At 36.9% G+C, this 13,222-nt stretch overlaps 1 protein-coding gene across 1 annotated transcript in view; it reads right to left on the bottom strand.

The window, feature by feature from the left end:
- LOC129003287 (elongation factor-like GTPase 1) overlaps positions 1 to 13,222 on the bottom strand; it is a 157,312-nt gene that overhangs the window by 13,656 nt on the left and 130,434 nt on the right. Inside the window, exon 28 of the mRNA XM_054431577.1 lies at positions 2,428 to 2,612. Within this exon, the coding sequence (XP_054287552.1) occupies positions 2,428 to 2,612 (185 nt within the window). The remainder of the gene's footprint in view (positions 1 to 2,427; positions 2,613 to 13,222) is intronic.

Here is a 13,222-nt window from a genome sequence, read left to right as displayed (position 1 = left end):
AAAGTGTTAACTATTAAATTGTTACTGGAATTTAACTCAGAATTTGGTTTAAGAAAATGTTAAGGTATATAGTGTAATGTTTCTCCATATATATAATATGTCTAATGTTTTTGTTGTATGTGTTCAATCATACTGCTCAATACCAATTAAATAGGGTAAAGGACCCAATCAATTACAAGTTACACCTGCAAACACAAACACGTTCGTTGGTATTCAACTTGTTGTAACGTCTCCTTTATTCCTGGCAATATTTAGGGTAAACCCTCGGTTGAAAGGGGTTTACATTTTGTTTTTCCACACGGAATAGTCTACGTTGTCCACAGGAGTCGTCCTCGGTTGATGTAGACTCCGGCACGCGTCCCCACGGCGACCGCAGAACGGCTCGGGTATCCCATCAGACCGGTCGTTCGACCACCACACTCCACTACCACTACCATCCGACATTCGACACTCGACACTACCCCACACTTTCTCTGAAACCCGTTCCATCTGAAACCTATCCGCCACGTTTAACTGGGTTATTTATAACGTACCCTGCCAGTTCGGGTCAAAATATATCATCATGAAGTTTGGAACAGATTTACCATGATATAGATAGCATCATGATGGTTATAGAGCGATCAGAAGGTGGGAGTTTGATGCTAGCGGGGTTAAATAGTTTTTTTTATATGCTCAAATATGTAGCCAGATGTCATTGATCATTGGACTATCGTTTATGTTTTGGGGATAAACATCACCTGGTTTTCAGTCAGTAACAAAGCTACAAAATGCATCTGGTCCATTTCACACTCATTTTATAGCCATGCTTGGCTAAATATGCTTAATATAGTTAATTAATATAATATCAAAATTATACTGTCTCAATAGACCGTCCAGTCCGTCGTAATGGGGTGGAAAGGTACGAACTAGAAAATATACTCATGAAGTGGACGACAAAAGAGGTTAAGAACGTCAAAGATCAAAGCTACAACAGTATAAATGAAAAATACCCCCCGCCGCAGCAAACCTGCAGACTAAGCGAATTTCCATTTGCCTGATTGGATTTAGACTAAAATGTCGCCTTAAAAATATCACATTTATTCCCTATTTAAATAGAATCAGTTTAACACATACTTAGGTTTGCTGCAACAGGGAGGGTAAAAGTGTTTTTTTTTTGTAAAATGTTAATAGTTAGTAAGAAATAAAAAACATTTTCCAAATTTGGGCAAAATATGTTAATAAACAAGCACACTACAACGGTTTACTTATTCTCCATAAGAATAACATGGGAATTTTAAATTAACAATTTTTTGGAATTTTCTCCGTAACCATTAGGCGCATTATAACGCTTCAATATACTAAATTATTTGTTTTTTTAAGCTCTACAAAATAGTTTGGAAAGAAATTTCAAAATTTTATGTTTTTTGGGTCAAAAATAGGAAAAACCCATTTTTACCCCATAAAAGCCCCCATAAACCCCTGTTCCTATGGTCCGATCATGCTGGTTCGCGAACTCGTTCGAATAAACGTAGGTTTACACGTTTGTACCAAATTTCATCAAAATCGGATCGTTTTTGCTCGAGTTATCGCGCTAACGGACACACACATATATATATATATATATATTTATACGGTAATAGCTTATTCCCTATATGGGAAATTCGCTAAAATACATGTGGATCTATGATGTAGTAGTACAGTACATCTAAAGTAGATCTAAATTTTAATTTGGAAATGCAAATAATTCTTATTATCAGAAAGGAGAAGATTATTATTGTGAAGGTTACACAGATCAATTTCTCTGGTGGTAATACTAAATAACCGTTAATGCAATATTGTAGAACCGACATTAGATGGTAGACCGAATGAATATTTTTATATGCAGGGGTTTTTTAACGCAATCCAAATAATTACAACTACGTGAAGTGAGGCCCTTTTCAACGAAACCCCAGTTACTACGTGGATATCCCTGTTTATGGACAGCTAATTTTATGCATTTTTGCTTGAACATCTACAAGGTTTAAGGATCGATTCTATTATCTAACGGTACTTGTAATTTAGGTTGCGTTAAAAAGACACCCTGCATTTTACCACCAGTCATTTGTAGCCTACACAACTCACGAGTATTAAATGTACTAAATACCGTAGTTAGCTTTGAATAGTGCAAGTGAGTATGTTTAATCAACCAATATTCATTAACACATCCTGAAAAGTTCAATTATAAGCGTATTTATTTATAAAGAGCGTTGATGAAAAAGGTTGGCAGCTATTTAATGTGTATTATGAGTAGTTTATTTGTATCACCCTAAGGTTTAAACAGAACTTACTCAGTGTCTTCTACTTAACTCCTAATGGCTAAAACATTTTTCATTTGTATAATAAGAAGTTTTTCTATGCCACGCTCAGATTTAGCAATGTGAAAGAAATGTGTCAATGTCTTCGACTCACCTCCCAGTGGCTAAAGACTAGCTGTGGACTCGCCAGTCCTGAAGTTTGTTTCCTCATCTCCGGAGCGAACAAGAAACTCTCCACCACAGGCAACACCGCTTCCACCGTGAACGAGGCGGAGCCCTGGGTCATGTCCCCGTGGAGGATTCTGCCATGACGACGGCCCAGAACCGCATACATCTTACCTGCAGCAAAAAGTAAAGAAATGAATAACGAAATATAGAACCCACGGTGCAGATCACAGTAACCCGACGGACCAATGACTTCATCCTCGCCCTCCAGTTGAGTATATGGAGAATTAATCAGAAGAGTTATGTGAATATAGAACATCAAATTGATCATGAAATAAGTAAAAACTAAAAAGTTGATGGATGAAAAGGAGACTTTGGAGAATGGGAAAAGGACCACATTCAGAGGGAATGAGTTAGATTTAGGATTAAAGAAGTAACTCAAATAAAAAAAATAAAAAAACACCTAGAACAATTATGCAGAAATGGAAAAATAAATAAAAGCAAAAACATTGGTGCAATAGGCACATGGAAAACAGAAAAAAACATCTATTTAGGAAATATAATGGCATTATGTAACAGTTTTTCTAGGTCGGGAAGATTTTTGGAGTTAGAGTTGTATTCATACATAACACGTATACACTCAATGTCCCAGTAAAATTCATTTCTAGCCAAATTTTGTTTTCAATATGTGATACTGTTACACACATATTTAAAAAAATACTGTTCTATAGTAAACATTTATCAAGAGCTGTCTACAAAAGACGATTTTGCAGCTGCATATCACCTGTTATCCACCACATTCTACAGTTTGCAACGGAAATCACCCTACAGATGAAATACGCTGAAGTGGTATAGAGTCATAAAGTACAATATCAAGTACAAGTATTTGTGTAGGCGATAACTCCTAGTGACAAAGACAATCCTTTCCTCCATTCTCCCAGCAAGTGCAGACCTTGCCCTACACACCATGGTCACTCACTGCCTACAGCACATTCTCTTTGACAATAGACACAGGTGGTTGATGATTCCTGCCCTCAGGATACAACAATAGTCAACACCATTCCTCAGATAGGATTGTGTCAACGGAAATCTTCAAAGCTATATCTAGATCTTCAGTTTGTTAGTCCTGACAGAGACATTTCTTCGATATAATTTCGCAGCTAAAGTTTTAAACTAAGAACATCATCAACATTTTTACACTTTTCGTAAAACCAAAACCAAAAATATTTTTTTTTTCTCAGCTAAAGTTTTAAACTAAGAACATCATCAACATTTTTACACTTTTCGTAAAACCAAAACCAAAAATATTTTTTTTTTCTCAGCTAAAGTTTTAAACTAAGAACATCATCAACATTTTTACACTTTTCGTAAAACCAAAACCAAAAATAATTTTATTAGTAAACATAATTCGTTTTTCAAGAGAAAACTGACGTTGATGAACTAGGGTGCATACCAGTAACATAAACATTACACTATGTAGGCCTATATTTTATTCGGCAAAACAACTGTTATGCCAAATTAAATATTCGGGTTGTTGTACAAGAGTTACCGTTGCTGTGCTAAAATTTTAAAATCATCAGTTCAAAGAGAAGTGCGTTATCGGCCCAACAGTTAGTTCAAATAAACGTTTTCTTCCATTCTCACAACACACACGATAAAAAAGATAGTTAGTCATAACAGCACATAGTTCATAATAAGCTTTGGTAAAGTTTGATTCCTATCAACATACATAGGTACTTACTTACCCATGTAATATGTATAGTTTTAATGGCAAAACAATTATCATCGAACATTATGTATGTTACGAGGACATAGAAACTTCCTACCGACGATTTAAAATGTAAATAAAATTTGATCCTTTCAGAAAACTACGTTCAACCATGGTCCAAACCGCTGACGCGTCTCTGGCTGTGTTGCCGAGATCTGAGATCTGACATTTCGCTCACTGAGTCCAACTCCCATCCATCGCCAGTCGTTGACCTACTGTGCCATGGTGTGCTGACCGGAAACTGTATTCATATGTAGATGAGGATTCCAGAGCGATCAGTGCGGACAGGAATAAAGGGAGAAAGAGGAATGATTCCCTCAGGACGCAGGACTGGAGCACTTCCGGTATGTAAAGCCCTTGGATACTTGATTGATCGGTAGTTAGAATTTCTATCCAGCAGATTTTCCAGGATCAAGCAAAATGAGAAAAGAATGAAGAGAAGACGTGTGAAAAGGAATTATTCGAGGAACGTTTTTTAATTGCAATAATAAATATTCAACAGTGCACCCTAATCTCCATTTAAAACTAGACCTACTTAGCCAATTGGCTCGTGATTTAAAAGGGTAAATTACCCTAAAACGCCATTAACGCCATTTAATAACTCAACAAAAATAGAAACATGAAATATTCACTACCAACAGAAATGAGGGTCCTTTCGGGCATTTCTACAAAGCTGTCCAGCTAAAGATTTTGATAGTCATAGTACTCAATTAAAAGAGATTAACTTTAATTCCATGAAAAATTCTATGAAAAACCAGAGATTTAAAATATTTACAAAAACAATTTTGGGTAATTTGGCAATTTCTACCAGCAAGTTCAGCTAAAGCTGAAGGCTTCGACTTTTTTAGCATAAACGACTTATTACGTGTTGAAGCTAATAGTGTCAATTGTTCATACTAAAATTTTCCATTTTTTTTACAAAAGCCATAAATCATTAAATATTTAACAACTTAAATCGGGGCCTTTCTTGGGATTTCTACAAGTAATACAAGTCACAAGTTCAGCTAAAGCTTGCAGATTCAATTTTTTGAAGTAAACTACTTTACGTGAAACTGTTTCCGTGGTACTGTTTACGTTGATAGTGTTAGATTATGTTAGTGGTAGTGATAGTTCAATTATTAATGGTGAAATTAAAAATAAGTTCATATGATTATTCAGCACTACTTAGAAAAAATCCAAGACGAAAAATAAAATTACGTTACTAATAAAACTATGTTATGACTATTTTCAGATCTAAATAATAAAGCTAAGGCTGCGTTTACATTAGAGGCACGCTTGGGCAAGTAAAATGGTGGCGCACGCTTGGCCAAGCTTGCCCTTTGAAACAAAATTGTAGCAGATTACTGGAAACCGGTGGCGACTTGACCAGTGGTGGTTACAGTGCTCGCCACTAGCAAGCGCACGCTGGGACAAGCTTGCGCTTCTCAAATCACGAAACAAAAATATTTGTTTCTACAAGCAAGCGTGCCTCAGTTTGTTGTGGTTCACCGACACAGTAGCATCGGTTGTGTCTGTTGGTAAAGTGTTTATAGTTGTTCAGCATGGATACGGAGGTGTTGATTGATGCTGTTCGCGCAAGAAGACCAATTATATAGGATAAATTAGTTTCAGGCTACAACCAGGGGTTCCCATTGCCTAATTAATGATTGTAATCCATGTATTTTTCCACTAGATTTTAGTGATTAATTTGATTTCTTGAACAGTGGAAAAAGAAGGATTTGAACTTTTAAGAGACCGTAAGCCGCACACCTATCAATGAAAAATATCAGTTTTTAGATAAACCTTCTCTTAAGGGCACATGCCTTTGTTAAAGGGTTGTTTTTAAATCACAATTTAAAATATTACAAATAAGTCAGCGGGAACATTTGATTTTACTAATATATGTTTATTTATTTTTTCACTTCCTAGTTAACTTTTAAATACTTATAGATTGTCTATATATCTATTTTTCGGAAAAGTTATTAGTTTTGATTCTGCCTCACAGCTTATTGATTACCCCCAATCCAATGTCCAATCCAATCTTGGCATTACATAAGAGTTCTTCATTAAAATGAGCGATAAGTAAAATTGAGCTTTACCACTATGATCTCTGGTAAGTGTGTTGTAACTAAGTAAATAAAAAACGCATTATTCTTTTCTTTATTCTCAACCCGTTGGGGAGCAAGCTGGCGTAGTGGTTAGAGCGCGGGACTTCAGTCCCTGAGGTCCCGGGTTCGATCCCCGCCAAGTCACCAATGGATTTTTATCTAAGTGATGATGCCGCAACCATGCGCAACCCCTAGGTCTAGCCCTGGGTCTAGCCTGAAGTAATGTGAAAAACAATCCCAGGCTCGTGCCTAGCGTCCTTAGGACAAAAAAATTCTCAACTTGTAGCGGAGCACGGACAGAGCAACTAGTTGAATTTTATTAAAACCAATGTTAACAGTTCTTCACGAAGACTTTATTTATTAATTTATATTGATATCATTATCGTTGCGATACCATGGTTTTACGTCAGCATTGGACCAAAGTATTATTCTGAATGGGAGGATACTCCGAAGGTAGAGGAGAGAAGAGGATCCGCTTAAACCCACAAGAGGAGGACGATTAGCCGGCAGTCACGAAAACGCGGGAATGTTCGCGTCCGCGCGGTGAAGCGAGTCCAACATTCCGCGCATGCGATGTACTAGAGCCTGCGCAGTAGACGCGCCGCACTCGACTTTAAATATACACATCGAGCATGCAATAGAACTCCTATCTACTACAGAAACAAAGTTCTGGGTGAGATCTTTTCAAAGAGCCTGTAAAGTAGGGATGTTTTGAAACGAATATAATTTGTTATTTACAATTTATGGGTGTAAATGCATGTTATAAGACTTTCTTATAAATAGCTGACTCAATGTTATAGTTGTTTGTAGATTAAAATTGTTCTTCTTAATAAGGCCTACATTAAACACTACCACTGAATAATGTCAACACAACCAAAAACCAAATAAAACATTAAATGAAAATGCATTGAATTGAAGTGCACCTTTGCAGTGATTTTGCTTTTGCAATAACAAAGTCAATACTGTACATCACTGTTTCTCTAACTACAAAAAACCTATCTAAAAATATGTAAAAATACAATTTTTATTACAAGAGCACAATCAAACAATTCGATAATTCTGTGTTAATCTAATACTGGGAATAATTCCTGAAAACTTAAACCATAGGATTTTTTAAGCCTGATACTTTTTTCTTTACCTGCAACAAAACCAACAGTCTACCACTTTAGGCCAAGTTTTCTACGTAATAGTGACTAACATAAGAAAGAGCGTTTCTCAAAATAGTAATTCCAATCTCAAGCGACCTAAAGAAATTACCCTTCTCAACATTCTCAATTCATCGGTTACTCCGACCGATTCAGATGTCCATTTACAATCGTGTTCTTCGTCACGGTCATCAAGTTCCAGATACAAATAGACACTCCAAAACTTTGTATCCCGAAACAGTCCCCAATTAGGACCGGAAACTAGGCGACAAGATACTCCCTATCTGATGTTCGTCGGCGACCTGGTGTTTTAGCGGCCGCTCCACCCACACTCATGGGTTTACAACCTCCGTACCATGAATGGGCCACTCCCACTCCCTCGCCACTACCCGGCAAAATACTACACGTACACTATGAATGAGTCCCCCACACCCCTAGAAGACATTTCCTTGAAGGTCTACTACGCAGGACGCAGGACATTTATGACGATAGCGCACACTTGTTGAATATCTGTAGTAGAGTCAATAAAAGTTTAAAATACCTGCCTTATTCTTTTGGAAACCCATGAATCCACGGTTCAGTTGCTGCTTATAACTTGCTTAATAATTTGTATGTACATACTCGTTACGAAACCTAAGTGTATTTTTATGACATCCCGGTTTTGCTGCGACGTTTCTGATTGGATTTCAAAATACTGTACTGAAGCTACGCTCAAGTACATTTAAATTAATAATAAAAATAACGCTGTTTTATGTGTGCTCTGCACTTGCAGTTGATTGCATCATTATAAACTTGCACGACTTATATATATTTTTCTTCAAGAGCCAGGTTCAAATACAAACAATCACCACTGACAATTTGCCAAATGAGAATTCCATAATAATTATGGAATTTATTATCCATTGATTTCTCCACCTATCAAGTAAAAAAAAAAACATATCTCTAAGCAAAGGAGAGTTGTCTCTGTATAGGAGATCACCCTCCAAATCCACGCTGTATAATTAATTATTCAATACTTTTCTATTTGTATTTGTGGACATTCCTCAGTAAAGCCAGAAGGGTTGGACCGTTGGAGTGGTTTTCACCGGAAGTGAAGGCTTCCATAGAAAGGCAGCTTGGTTGAATCTCAGTGTACGAGCTTTCTCGTTCTAGTCCTAGGTCTCCATTCACGGCGAGCCGCTTCCATTCATCTGTGCGGCTGCGACTCATTGAACATTTATCTAATTCTATTACGAAGCGCGTACGTGAACCAACGTAAATAATTAGTCTGAAATGCGACGCCACCCTTTATTTGTCAAATTTAGTTTCATTTTCGAACAAACTAGATAATTAGATCGATGTAATTTTTGTGATTTATAAACCATTATGACCATAAACCATACTTTCTTCCTTTCTGAAACCACCCTTACATCTTTCAACTCTCTGATGAAAACTTGCGATTTACTGTGATTCATACAAATGTATCATGTATCACTCCGATCTAAACAATCACAGAAGGATGCGGAACGCAAGAATAGTGCTCTGGTAACCAACAGAGAGCACAGCATTTCTATTCTATGCCCTCTGGTAACCAACGACGAGGACACCCATCGCAATCCTAATTTTGGATGCTCTAAGAGTATAAATATAACGATTATTTTTACAGTATGCGCAATATATGTCATTGATCATTGGACTATTAATAACTAAACCTGGCTTAAGAAACAGATGGCCTTAGCCAGTATCAAAGTTCCACTCCTTTCTAAACTCTTTTCATCCTAAGGGGAAAATACGCACAATTGCATTCCCGTCTCAAAAAGCAAAAACATACAGATTCATTACGAACTTCAAATTGTCAACGACTATAAAATCATTGCTTATGCAATGGGACTTGACACATAAATCACCGTAGACCATTTTCGATGTTCAAGAGCGTCAGACTCGCAGACTGTGGTCAGACGTCAGACGTCGATCTCAAGTACAGGACCGAGGCCCACTGGACCGCGCTAAGCAACAACATTCCTATTAAACCGGCGGCCGTTCGCTTCACTTCCGGTTGTTAATTCGCCTCATTTCCGCTATAATCTATCATCAGGTGCCGCTGAGATAAAGATGGCGAGTTGCGCGATCGCCATTGTAACTTACTGCCAAGGCCTGCTCGACTTTGCTTAACTTTGTAGTGCAATAAATCGTTTCACCCGCGCAGGCTGGTTCTTTGCTCTGCCTGATTGTTGTACAGTAGTGGTGTCTTCAACCTAACTACCCGTTACCACATTCATATACCAACTGTGCTATAATGAAATAATAGGGGCAAGCTGGCGGGGACTGGTGTGGTGACTGCAGTGACGTGTACTATACACCCAAAAAACTACCACTGGTCCACTGAGTTAACGTGTTCTGTTTTTCTGACTCTGTTCCTATTTATCTATAATCAGTCCCATTTATATTTCATTAGCGTAAACCTAATGGGGCTTGCTAAAATCGTGCTAAAAGATTACTTGCGACGATTTTCTAGTAATGACACTGCAATATGAAACCTTCCAAACCAACTAAAACTGTGATATCTTCGTTGCAACGTATCCCCCTAGATGTGCTGTCATGCATCACACAACACTATCTAATAGGGCCAGCTGAATTTATTGGCATAAGCCTGCAACAACGATGAAACATAATTTTTCCTGTCACTGAGTGATTTTGAAACCAACGTTCATATTGCAAGTATCACGTCAGAGCGCTGCAGAACTCTCTCTTTAGGCCCGAGTGTTTCAGGGAAATTAACTCTTCGCTTCGAACTATGAACGTAACTTTATTGCTATGGAAATACCATACTATTTCGTTCCAACATAACTAAACCCATGGTGTAACCCGCCCAAGGTCGCCACAAACGACGACGACGATGATGATTACGATGATTCCACATAGCTAACATAATGTAGGATACAGGATACATAATCGCAACTGCGACGATTCGTCACTAGAATCTATTCACACGCGTATTTGTCACATAGCCCGGGCTTACAGTTTCGTCCCCGCTCATCCAGAGTTATTACTTAATTCTCAATAAACATCAGGTCATTGGGCCTCGGCCCGCGAGGAGATGCCCGGGAAACAACGGCAGGAATGCGGGTTCAAAGGTCACACCAGGCATTCCTCACATTTCGATATACCACCTCCCCCCCTTACAGCATCTCATGGCCGCTGCTCGATTCGATGTTATCGCTTCTCAGAAGGATCGATTCGCGGTCAACTAAATACCCTGGTTTATTAGTCAGCTGGGCATCAGCGTAAAACTGCTAATTTGTGGTCCTCTCAGGGCTACGATCCCACCGGAGGAATGTTAAAGCATCGAAAGATACTTTTAGAAATAAACAAATCGACCATTTTTAAAGTTGGTTGATTCTCTGTAGGTAGAGATATTCAAAGATGCATATACCCAGATGTGATATCGGCTCGAAGGACCAAAAAAGTTTATGCTGGAAGTCAAAATACAATTACACATACTATTTGGAGGGAATAAAATTGTTTTTGTAAAGAATAAATAGTTCAAGAAGAAATCAACACATTACATAGATAAAGAGAATCAATTAATATAGGGAGTTAATAAGTATACAAAAAAATATGTACACATGATACAACTAGAGGTCGTGTCGTGTTATAACATTTGGACATCAATTTAAATAGTATACTGTATATCCTTAAATCATTCTTGTGCGTATTTAACTCATAAATTCGATATCCGGTTCGAGGGACCAAAACTTTACAGTGTGCTAAAGATAAAAATCTACGTAGGCCTAGTCATAACATGAAAACACAAAAACTATACAAAAACATTGTTATCAATAATATTATGGAACATAGTAATAGCCTATAATAAATACCCCCGCCACAGCAAACCTGCAGACTAAGCGAATTTCAATGTGCCTGACTGGATTTCTACTAAAATATTCCTTGAAAACTGTCAGATTTATTTCATATTTAGATAACATTTATCTTAACGAGTACCTAGGTTTGCTGCTAAAGGGAAGGTATTGAGGTGTGTTGTTTTATTGAAATGTTGATAGTTTAGTTTGAAATAAACAAAATTGCCAAATTTGATTAATATGTATCCAAAAATAAGCAAAATACAACAGTTTATTTATTCTCCATAAGAATAACAAGGGAATTTTTTATTTAAAACTTTGTTTTTAATTATCTCCGTAACCGTTAGGCATACAACAACATTTCAATATAAAAAAATATTTCTTTATTTTAGCTCTACAAAATGGTCTGGAAAGAAATTGTGAAATTTAATGTTTTTAGAGTCTAAAATGGGAAAACCCGATTTTTACCCCATAAAACCCCCCATAAACCCCCGTTCACATAGTCCGATCATGCTGGTTCGCGAACTCGTTCGAATAAACGTAGGTTTACACGTTTGTACCAAATTTCGTCAAAATCGGATCAATTTTGCTCGAGTTATAGCGCTAAACGGGCAAACATATATATGAATTTGAACGGGACCGCAAAACGAAAAAGTAAATCGGTCCCGGGTCGAGTTCTTGCCATGAGACCTACGGTAATAGCTTATTCCCTATATGGGAAATTCGCTAAAACCTAACATATTATTGCAATACATAAATAGAACATCAATTAGTTTTACAATCAGCACAAAAATGCAATTATAAAACTCGAAATCATGTCGTGCTATTGGGTTTTGCACAATTTCATAAATCACCATAATAAAAAATTAGCTTTGAATTTGAATTTAACCAACGAGCAGCTATTCCGTTAAATCATTCTCTAGTGGTTATTAACATGATATATTAGAGTATTTTTTCTTAATACTCAAAAGTTAAATATTTTCAGAGAAATTAGCATTCAGATGTGAGTCACTGTGTGCCAAAAAGAGTGTAAGGGGTTAATGGTTTGTTTGACGATTAGTCAAAACGTCAGGATTAAAAACTGGACGCACGAGTTCAAACTTATAGACTTTAATCTTTAGATGACACAATGCACAATAACGCGTGACTCATGTCGTTGTGCAGTACTTCGAAGAAAATCTGTTTGCCTTGATTTTGAGTTGACATGTTTGGTTGTTAGCTTTATAAAAAAGAAAATATTTACTATCGGAATGTACAAACATCTCTTTAAAACTGCTGGTAAATAAAATACCCCCGCCACAGCAAACCTGCATACGAAGCGAATTTCCATTATTGCCTGAATTGATTTTCAATAAAATCTATTTCAATAACATTAAGTTTAACGAGTACCTAGGTTTGCTGTTACAGGGAGAGTAATAAACTGTGTTTTTTTTTTAAATAAAATATCAATGGCTTAGTATAAAATATACAATTTTGAAAAGTATATATCCATAAACAAGCAAACTACAACGGTTTACTTATTCTCCATAAGAAAAACGTGGGAATTATTTTTTTTTTAGTTTCCTCCGTAACCAATAACAAAAACACTTCAATATACTAAATTACTTGTTTTTTTAAGCCCTTCAACATGGTTTGGAAATAAATAGGGAAAATTTATGTTTTGAGGGTAAAAAATGAGAGCACCCAATTTTTAACTCATGAATTCCCCCATAAAACTCCGATCCCATGGTCCGATCCATGATCGGATGGGGAACGGATGGTGTTTTTGGCCTCTGGAGACGAAAAAGTAAAAAGCGATCCCGGGTCCAGGTCTTACCACGAGACCTACGGTAATAGCTTATTCCCTATATGGGAAATTCACTAAAAATATTCATTACTCAATTTTCATGTATCGTAAAACCTTTTCTCCACTATCCATATTTTTATTCAACATGCGTAGATCCAC

Source organism: Macrosteles quadrilineatus, unplaced genomic scaffold (assembly GCF_028750875.1).
Source record: "Macrosteles quadrilineatus isolate MER2022 unplaced genomic scaffold, UCM_ALF_1.0 Scaffold_9__3_contigs__length_116548681, whole genome shotgun sequence".
NCBI classification, from domain to species: domain Eukaryota; kingdom Metazoa; phylum Arthropoda; class Insecta; order Hemiptera; family Cicadellidae; genus Macrosteles; species Macrosteles quadrilineatus.
This window is presented reverse-complemented; position numbering and strand designations above follow the sequence as displayed.